General features: G+C 42.6%; 1 protein-coding gene across 1 annotated transcript in view; it reads left to right on the top strand.

The window, feature by feature from the left end:
* Positions 1 to 345: 345 nt before the first annotated feature.
* The window catches only part of SMARCA5 (SNF2 related chromatin remodeling ATPase 5), a 65,612-nt gene continuing 54,982 nt past the window's right edge, over positions 346 to 10,975 (top strand). Inside the window, exons 1-2 of the mRNA XM_089670500.1 lie at positions 346 to 621; positions 10,164 to 10,241. Of these exons, the coding sequence (XP_089526626.1) occupies positions 499 to 621; positions 10,164 to 10,241 (201 nt within the window). The 5' untranslated portion in view covers positions 346 to 498. The remainder of the gene's footprint in view (positions 622 to 10,163; positions 10,242 to 10,975) is intronic.

The following is a 10,975-nucleotide window of genomic DNA, read 5'->3' as shown; positions in this document are numbered from 1 at the left end:
CGTCATCCGAAGCACGCGGTGATAAAACAAACCGGCGCACCAACATCGTTCTCGCGAGATTTTCTCCGAGATCTCTCTGGACGTCAACACGAAGCAGCTCGGCCTCTCATTCATCCAAAGCCCCGCCCAGTGTTGCGTGCGCGACCCCTTACACACGGACATAGTTTGCGATGTAAAAATGAGCGGAGGCGATGTATTCTGCGCCATAAAATAAAATTACGCAGGCATTTGCTAAGGAACGTTAGTCAGAGATGCTTCTCAACTAACTGAGCATTTCACAGCCTCCCTGAGGGTGATAACAAGATCTCGCGATATCTGCTTGGTTCGCTGGACGAGAGCGCGCCTAGGAAAAAAAAAAAAAGCCGGCACGCTGAGGGCGCGCTCCTCTGTAGTGTAACTCCCGCCAGCCGCGTTTGTCGTTAAGCGCCGCCCACCAACTGTGTGCCGGCTCTGTCCCTCCATTGTAACCGTGTGGTGAGCTCTGTGCCGGGGGAAGACATGTCTGAGGAGAGCACGGAGAAGCAAGAGGCGGTGAAGGAAGAAGAGATGGCGGGGGAAGAAGGCGGGAAGGAGCCGGAGTTGGCCCGTGAAGAAGCCGGTGTGAAGGAGGAAGTGGCTGAGGTGAGAGGGATGATAGTGAGAGGATGTAAGCGGCTCCCACTGCGGAGTGCAGGCCATGCAGTACCTCCGTGTGCCCGGGTGTCACTTTGTTCTGGGACATGAGACGGCTTTCCAGTATGAGCGCATAGAATGGAGGCAGAGCTCCTTCACCTGTGAATGGAGGCCTCTTCTCCCATCTCCGTACACTGCGCACCCTGCTGCCTCTATTCTACAGACTCACCTGTGTGACTACAAGTCCAGGAGGGGGCTACCCAACACGGGGCTGTCTGAGGAAGGGGAGCTTCTCAGCTGCTTCACTTAAAGGGGAACTCCACTTCCTCGGGGGGAAAAATGTGTATACAAATACTACACACACCCTATGGTAATATAAAGTGGATCTAAAGCCTGATATTTAACTGCTTGCTCTCTGGTCAAATTTTGACTTTTTTTTCACACACATTAAAACTATTTATTTTTTATGCTAGAAAAGCTTTACACCCTTCTCTCCCCAACGCTCTTTCTGAAAGCTGAGGTACCGGAATATAAACTAGTAGCTGCTGCAGGTTTCTTTTTTATGTTGCACAATGCATCTGTTTATCAAACGCACGTTTTTGGGACAAAATATACTGAAATTAATTTTAGTGCACACAAATACACATCTTTTTGGTAAAATTTCCACTTCAGTGCTGCAAGGTTTGACCCCCCCCTCCCTTACACGACCAGGCCATTTTTTGCTATTTGGGGCTACTTTAACTGGTAATTGCGCGGTCACACTGTACCCAAATTAAATTTATATCACTTTTTTTTTTTCACACAAATAGATCTTTCTTTTTGGTGGTATTTGATCACCACTGGGTTTATTTTTTGCACTATAAATGGAGCTATTTTGAAAAACAATATTTTTAACCAGTTGCCGACCGCAGATAGCCAAATGACGGCTACACTGCGGCCGGCCAGTTCTGGGAGGGCGTCATATGGGGCGTGCACCCGGCGACACAGCTGATCACGTGATGTGGTAAAAGGCCAATCACAGCGGCTTTTTACCATGTGATCAGCTGTGTCCAATGACGCGCCGATCACAGGGAAATGCAATTGCTGGTTCTCGGCTGCACTTGCCTCACGCTGTCAGAACGTGGGGAAAGTACTGCCGAAAACCGGCAGTTGTCAGAGCAGGGATCGGCACTGATGATCAGTGCCCAGCAGTGCTACCCACCTGTGCCCAGCAGTTGTGCCCCTAGTCAGTGCCCAGCAGTGCTGACTATCAGTACCTATCATCAGTGCCACCTCATTAGTGCTGCTTATCAGTGCCCATCAGTGCAGGCTCATCAACGCACATCAATGGAAGGAGAAAAATTACCGGTTCGCAAAATTTTATAATAGAAACAAACTTTTTTTTTTCAAATGTTTTGCTCTTTTTTTTGTTTATAGTGCAAAAAGTAAAACACCCAGCGGCAAGTAAATAAAAGAAAGCTCTATTTATGAAAAAAATATGATAAAAATTTTATATGGGTACAATGTTGCATGACCACGCAATTGTCATTCAAAGTGCGACAGTGCTGAAAGCTGAAAATTGGCCTGGTAAGGAAGGGGGTATAAGTGGTTAAACAAAACAAAAAGTGAGCGTTAAGAGAAAAAAAAACTGGGAGTAGCTAAAACAAATGGTGAATGTACTCCATATCATAATAAAGCTCCATGTACACGAGCCTACCCTGACCGCTGTTTTTCATTCATTTCAATAGGGCAGTGCGTTTTTTTAATTTTTATACGCACAAAAATGCTCACTGGAAATCGTAATCGTATTGGGAACCTTGGTTCCCGTGCAGGCTGTGATTTCCCAAGTAGTGCAGGGACGTCTTCCCTGCGTGTCCTGGGAATCCATTCAAATGATTGGGCTCTCGTTCCCGCGCTAATCGCTGCCCACACTACTGTACAGATGTGAAATAGTGTCAAGTTCATTCAAAAATTGTGAATGTAATTCCAAACAACGTGATATATTATAGAATCCTGATCAGAGAGTAATGGAACCTTCTTAAGAATTCTTCCACCAATCAAAATGAAGAGCATAAGTTCACCAGACAACACTGTGTATACATCTGAACCTTACCAGATGACAAGACCACCAGTAATGGAATGGTCAAAAGTGCTTGTTGTAAAATGGCCCACACTGGAATGTCATCTGGATGTCACCGAACCTCCAAACTTGCTCCTATATCTCACACTCCATAAGAGGTTCATGCAGGCAGAGAAGGAAGAGAAACACTCTTAGGCTACGTTCACACTAGCGTTGTGTGCAGGTGGCAGAAAGGCGTTTGGGAAGCGTTTTTACTGCTTCCCAAATGCCTCGGACAATTCTGCACATTGCAGCACATGGTGATGTTCTAAGGGAGCGTTAGCGTCGCGGCAAAACGGACGCCTCTGGTTTAGTCAGGAGGCGTTGAAGCCTCCTATTCTAGTCTATGGTGCTGTTCCGCAAACGCCGGTAGACTAGAATAGGAGGCTTCAACGCCTCCTGACTAAACCAGAGGCGTCCGTTTTGCCGCACTAACACCATTCAACCTTCATTATAGGTGTTTGTAGGGCGTTTGTAACGCTCAGCAAACGCCTAGCAACCACTGCTGAACTGCGCATGCGGCGTTTGCGGAGCGTTAAACGCTCCGCAAACACCGGACCAACGATTTGCAAACGCTATAGGGGCGTTTGGCAAGAGTTGGTAAAACAGTCAAGTGTGAACGAGCCCTTAGTGTAGAAAAAAAACAGCTACTCATTTATTAGATGGTTAAAAACCGTCACATGAAATAAAAACCACATAGGTTATATCACATAGATTAACCACTTGCCCTCCTGAGGATTTACTCCCCTTCCTGACCAGGCCATTTTTTGCGTTATGGCGCTGCGTTATTTTAACTGACAATTGCGCGGTCATGCAACGCTGCACTCAAATTACATTTACATATTTCCCCCCCGAATTTAGCTTTCTTTCAGTGGTATTTGATCACTTGTGCATTTTTATTTTTTGTGCTATAAAAAAAAGACAATTTTGAAAAAAATATATATTTTTGACTTTTTACTATTAAAGATGTCCAGTAAAAAAATGTAAATCAAATTTCATCATAACTTTAGGCCAAAATGTATTTTGCTACATGTCCAAATACGTGTAAATTAATTGGTTTACGTGAAAGTTATCGCGTTTACAAATGGGGGTATATATACTGGGATTTTTTTTTTAAATTTTTAGTAGTAATGGCGGCGATCAGCGACTTATAGCAGGACTGCGGTAGACATTCTGACACTGGGGTGAACTGACTTGATGTCACTGACATCCCCAGTGGCACCATTACAGTGATCAGTGCTAAAAAAGCACTGAGACTACTAATGGCACTGGGCAGGAAGGGATTAATATGAGGGCCAATCAAAGGGTTAACTCTGTGCTGGGTGTGTTTTACTATGGGGCAGTGTCTGTGTGCTTCACTGTAAGCACACTGCTTCGGATGGCTGTGCTTTGCACAGCCATCCAAAGCAGTATGTCCGAGCTGACAGGGAGAACTGTTAGTAAACAAAACAGTTCTCCCCATCGGAGATCCTTGGTAGTCACCAGGCGCTGGCGAGTAATTACCGGCCAGGACCCAGTGATTGACAGCCGTGGCTGCGAATGCCAGCGCGTGTAGGGCACGCACGCCCCCTACCCGGAAATGCATAATCACGTATATATACGTGATGTTCCACACCCATGCCTCCATGTAGCAGTATTTCTGCTATAGGGCGGTTGGGAAGTGGTTAAACGTCCAAGCATTGGTCCCTCACACGTCTGAGTTTCAATGTGTGTAATGGTTTATCCTCTGTTAGCCTTGCCCTGACCAGATACTGTAGCTGCTGACTTTTACTAAGCAAGCACTTACCAGTCCAGGGTTTCAGTGTTGTCCTCACCTGGGCCTGTTCTTTGCTATTCTTCATGTCCTCAATTTGCCATCTTAGAAGAGGGAAGCCGGCTGTGACTTCCTCGTGCTTCACAGGTAGCTTCCAAATGCAGGAGCACGAGTAGTGCTGTGCTTTCTCAATGAGCCCACAAGGTAGGGAGGTGGGGGCAAAGTTCCGCTCAGATCACCTATGCCCATCTTAATAGGTACCCACTCCAAGGGGTAAAAAAAATAAACCAAAAGTAGTGGAGGAGGAGCAGAACTTAATTTCTTAGGTGAAGTTCCACTTTAAATGGTCCAGCTTGGTCCAAATGAGCTATACCTTTATGGCTAGATGTGTTCGCTGTGTGCGTTGTATAAACTGTATACACTTGCCACTTTATTAGTTACACCTGTTCATTTGCTTGGTAACACAAATTGTTAATCGGCCAATCACATGGCAGCAACTCGATGCATTTAGGTATTTAGACGTGGTGAAGACGACTTGCTGACGTTCAAACGAAGCATCAGAATAGGGAAGAAAGGTGATTTAAGTAACTTGAATGTGACATGGTTGTTGGTGCTTGACAGCTGGTTTGAGTATTAAAAAAAAAACAAAAAGAAAAACCCTGCTGATCTACTGGGATTTTCACACACAATTATCTCTAGGGTTTACAGAGAATGGTCTGGAAAAAAAGAAAATATCCAGTGAGCTGCAGTTGTTTGGACGAAAATGCCTTGTTGATGTCAGAGGAGAATGGACAGACTGGTTGCTGCAACATTCAGATGGTAGGGTCAGAGTTTTGCATAAACATGAAAGCATGGAGTCATCCTGCCTTGTATCAGCAGTTCAGGCTGGTGGTGGTGTCAAGTGTGGGGATATTGGCACTAGCAAGGTGTACCTAATAAAGTGGGCGGCGAGTGTATAGTCCCAACTACGTACAGTATACAGCAGTGTGTTCTGGCAGCAGGACAGTAACATCCTATTGCTCCAAGAGCAAAATTGGTTTGGAGGAAGCTTTGTATTCTAGGAATGAATGCAATGTTTCCTCTGCACGACTGAGGCTGGTGAATGAAGTCTCGATCTCTGACTCCGCATAAAATCACTGCCATATTACTGAACTCTAGACTTCCGCGTTGAGGATATTTGCCATACGTGCAGTTAAATGTTGATGCACTACAGCAGCCTTTTTCAACCAGGGTGCCTTGAGGTTTCTTCAAGGTGCCTTTGCAAAATGCACATAAATTTCCCAAAAAGTGTATACAAGCCAGTGGATGGATCAAGCCTGTCTTTTATTACACAAAGGCACAGGTTTATTATTGTTCACCAATAAGATCTTGTAGCCATCAGCGTCCTAGCAACCAATGACACTAACCGTTAAGGAGAATGTCAGTTACCTGCACTGCATGCTTGTTCGACCCTCGTCTACCCCTTTCCATCAGCGCTGGTTTCACATTAGCTGAGTGAGGAAGAAAAACAGAAGAGCAACATTAGAATACTAGTCAATACTAGTGTGCAAAAGTGTATTTGCTTTGAAACAATAAATCGCCTCTAACATTGGCTGTCCTATGTGTGTATGTTGCTAGATTATGTAAAACTATTAGAATAGTTTTTTACATCTTAGAATGGGGTGCCATGAGATTGTCCTTAATTTTATAGGGTGCCTCGACTGAAAAAAGGTCGAGAAACACTGCACTAGAGCATCAGCATTTAAGAGTATGGCTGTGTACAGCCATTCACTTTTATGGCAGGTTGCAGCTCCCCAGGCATGGGAAAGTACTAGAGATTTTGTTTGTGGACTTTGCATCTATGTGCATGAGGCCATTAGCCAAAGCATTAGCATGACAGACGGAGAGCTCAGCAATGGCAACCTCCATATCTTTTGGCAGTTCCTTTTACTTCTTTTAAGCTGTTACCTAATGTGCACCACACTGAGAAGCTAGTCTGCTTAGAGAAGATAGCAAATTGATGAATAAGTTTATGACTTTGTAGTCTTACTTTCTGTACATGGGTTATGTATCTGGTGCTTTGTTTAAATGAACTTAAAATCTCATTTGCTGCTGTTTTTAACCCTTTTACTATCACCAGCATAACAATTATGGGGAAACAGCTTGTTTTAAATTTTGACAGCTGGTTTTTCTTTAATAGAATTTATCTAGAAAGCTGGAAAGCCACTCAATCACTTAGATCAAGGTTTCTCAGCCTTTTTACCTTTGAGGAACCCAGAGCAAAAAATTTAAAATCTCGGGGAGCCGCTGAAATATTGTTCAAATCTACAGATTCTACATAGCATCGGGGTGATCAGCGAGCTGTTGATATAACAGACATTTTTAGAAATTGCATTAAATAAAATAATCAATAGTAGAACATATCTATTTAATGCGAAACATGCTTGTTTTTTTTTCTGCAGATGCACAGTTCTGGGTCCTATTTTAGATAAGCAGAGTATAGGGGACAGTAGGGCACATTATGGGGTTCACAGATGGGCACAGTACATTGGAGCAGTATACACTACAGTAGTGGTTTCCTTTATTTCCAGAACAACACAGACAAGTGGCTGTGGTGAGTCCTCTTGTGGTGTGCTGTTCCCCACTAGCCTTTCCTTTCATGTCCATCCCATGAGGTGTCATATACAAGCACCTGGGATGGACGGAAGGGGAGAAGGGGCTATAGGGGAACAGCGCACCACAAATATCACAGCCGCTTTACTGCAGTGCTCTTGCATGTGTCAGTAGTGGGGATGTGATCTACCTGTCAGCTGCCTGCAATTGACGGGTAGATCATGATGCACCCCCTGGGGACCTCTCGCAGAACCCTTGGTCAAAATTCCTGTTATGTTTCAAAAGCTGCTTTATGCATTGACATGCCTTCCTAAACCCAGTCTGTCCAGACAGTGTTGTTGCTTGCTGACTTGGCACCATCCACAGGCTGCTTAACTCTTCAAAAATACACAAGTTGAATCTAAAGCAATTTTACTTCAGATAATTGCAGTACAGGGGATGTTTTCCAGCCTTTAGAAGTATTAGATGATGATGTCTTTCCTAAGCCCTGTGTCTGCGAATAACAAGCACAGAGGAAAATAAGTAGTGGGCAGAGCTTAGTTGGGACTGAATGAAGTAGTGCTAAACAGAAAGGGAGGACAGAAGAAGATACTGAAAATCACATTAATAAACAAGCTGTGGCCAAAAACCACCAGGTGTCATCATACTACAGAAAAAAATAGCCTCAAAGTGCAATACAAGACATAAAAAAAATAAATGTTCATGAATTTCACCTGTGATGAATGAACCTGGATATGTTCAGGTCAAAGCATTAAACCAGTATGGCCTGTATACAATCATCAAGGGTCCCCTCATGCTGACACGGTTGCCTGCAGACTCTTCTTACCTGAGAGAAACACGTTGGATAGCCAGAAGGAAGGTTTAACATCAAGCAGGCAGTGATGTTGACACCTAATAAATACCTTGCCTCCTGTAAACAGAACTGATGAGACTCGGGACTGGAACTTCACATGGTTGTAGATTTTGATGAGTTAAACAGATGTTTAGTAAATGTTTTTTACTGCCATACAGCAGTTTCTGGGATTTTGGATTTTTGCACAAGGGAGGTTTTTTCAGGTAAAACACATCTGAAATTAATAACCTTATGAGAATATTGTAGAAATGTGCGGCCTCGTGACAGATATCCACTGATGTCACTTTTGTGGCATCCATGTCTGTTCAAGCAGGTTGAAATTTTTTTCCTAAAATAAAAAACAAGTTATACTTACCTGCTCTGTGCAATGGTATTGCACATAGTGTCCCTAAATCTCCTCCTTTTGAGGTCCCCTGTCGACTTTAGACTCCTCTTTTGAGTGTACAAACATAGGAAACCGCTTCCTATGATTGATCATGTGGGCTCGCTCCTGAGCTTGGCTGAGCTGTGTGCCCAGCTTGGCCCTGCTCCCTCCTCAATGGATTTGATTGACAGTGGCAGGAGCCAATGCCTCTCGCTGCCAATACGGGGGGACATTTCTAATGGCCCCCCCCGCATCCATTGCCTGTGCGTGCTCCCTCAGTGTGTGCACTGTCGCGATCTGTGCCCGCTGTGTCCACCAGACACGGGCCACAGATCGCTGTGTGAGGTCCCAATTCATGTGATCACCTATTGGCCAATCAGTGATCACATGAACAGTAGTAAACAAGATGTCACTTCCTGACATCATTGTTTACTACTTGTGAAAGCTGTGAATGATCACAGAGGTCACATGGTACAAGGCTATTCACAGCAGCTTTGTACCATGTGACAAGCTGTGACCAATCACAGCTCTCACAGTATTTCTCAATGATTGCATTCCTGCAGGAATGCAGGCAGAGAGGAGAAATGATTGCTTTTACAGCCTTTATGGGTGTAAAAGCAATCTGTAAAAAAGAAGAAAAATCTTCATCACCCCCCACAAGTAGTACAGTGTCACTATGGTGACACACTACTGCTAGGGTGACAGTATATTAAAAAAACCCATGAATAATAGTAAAAAAAATTTAATTCAAATTATAATTTTTTTTTTATAAACTAATTTGGATTATCTTTTTTTTTTTTTTTTTACCAAAAAGATAGCTGAATACATTTTAGCCAAGATTTATGAAGAAAGATTTATTTGTAAAAATGTATAAGAAAAAACAATTTTTTTAAATTTTTGGTCTTTTTCATTTATATAGAAAAACAATTTAAATAAATACCACCAAAAGAAAGTGTTAAAAAAATGCTAAACATTTCATATGGGTACAGTGTTGCATGACTGCGCAATTGTCATTCAAAGTGTAATAGCGCTGAAAGCTGAAAATTGGCCTGGACAGGAAGGGGGTGAAAGTGTCTGGACTTGAAGTGATAAAGGTAAAAAAAACCAAAAAACCTGATTTTGGAACCACCTTCAGTTTTTGACAGCTAACATTTGCAGACCTGTGGTGAACCTTTAGGTAGCTGGATAAAAATTGACCATCCCCTCATGGTTAGGTCCAGAAATCTGATAAAGGATTTATTTAGTCCTTTTCAGCTGCTTTTTTTTTTTCCAAACCTGTATGAATTCGGATGTCGCCTTATGATGAACACACATCTGTTTGTCCATAGACTTGCATGGAGCTTTCAATCTGGTCCACCTGAAAAACTGACAAGTGTACCTAATCAGAAATCATGTGTGAAAGGACTTTTTTATGTTTCTTCAAATTAAAGCGGTGTTAAACCAAAAAAATTTAATATATTGTAGCTTACCAGTCTTTAGATGTGGTGGTTGTATTAGTCTGGAGAGAAGGAAGTGTTGGATGTACTCAGATTTAGATACAAATTGAAGCCAAACTCCAGCTCACACTGCAGTTTTTTTTTTCTTTTGGGATAAAGGTTTTACATAAATAAAAGCTGATAGTTGTAAGCTCCCCTTGTCAGTGGTAAACAGTTTGTCTCAACACTAACTACTTGTTCTTTTGAAAACTGCATTTGCTGGCTGGATCACAGGGTGAAAATAAAGGGAAAAAAAACTAATGTAGCCATCACATCTAAGAAATGGTAAGCTGTAACATAATTAAATGTTTGGTTTTGGATTTAATTGTTAACTGCTTTAGGTCATAAGTTTTTTGTTTTTTTTTTTGTTTTTTTTACTACTTGTTTACACTTTTTTTTTTTTTTCTTGCTTCTAGGAAGGAGAGTCTGAAAATGATTTCACTTTTAAACTAACGGAAAGTAATGATGGAGATCCTGCTTATGAGGAGAAAAGGGTAACTTTATACATTTTGTTTAAAAGCTAAAATGAGCATGGTCATGATTATAATTTAAAAATTATATTTTGAAAAAAAAAAATGGTCATTTGCAATGACAGTGTTACAATCTTACCTTAAAGGAGATGTATGGGGTAATATTTATATTAACCTCCCGGCGTCTGGGCTTAGATGCCGAGCGGCCGCACATTTGCGGTCTATTAAAAAAGAACATATGTGCTGAGAGCGTGCGCACTCCCAGCACACGTGGTACTCGCAGAAAGATCCCGTTCTCTTTCGATCGGGACCTTTCCCGATCATGTGACTGCATGTCACGGCGGTCACATTACCCTAAACCCCGCCCCGCCTCCTTGCTTCTGAAACCCTTAAAGGGCTGGGAGGCGCCAGCATGAAGGGGTTAAAGAAAAAAAAAATTGCATTTGATTCTTCTTGGGCATGCTATGCTCCCTAAGATACCTGGTAAATCTAAAGGACATTTCCCATGCATAAACAAATTGAGCATATTATGACAATTATGTTTCTCCTGTAAAGGTTTTCACACCTCCAATAATCCTTGCCGAACTCTATCCATGGTAAAGAGTTCACTTAAAAGTGGTCTGTTTTGGTCATTGACCTTGTTGTCTCAATCTTAAAGTGGTTGTAACTGCTCAAGGTTTTTGAATGCATGAAAGTAAAAAACCTTCTGTGTGCAGCAGCCCCCTAGTATTTACTGTACCTGAGCCCCATTGTGATTC

The sequence above is a fragment of the Staurois parvus genome, unplaced genomic scaffold, assembly GCF_062004578.1.
Source record: "Staurois parvus isolate SC_StPar_1 unplaced genomic scaffold, SC_StPar_1.0 ptg000090l, whole genome shotgun sequence".
NCBI lineage: Eukaryota > Metazoa > Chordata > Amphibia > Anura > Ranidae > Staurois > Staurois parvus.
Note: the sequence above shows the minus strand (reverse complement) of the source record. Positions and strands in the feature narration are given on the sequence as shown.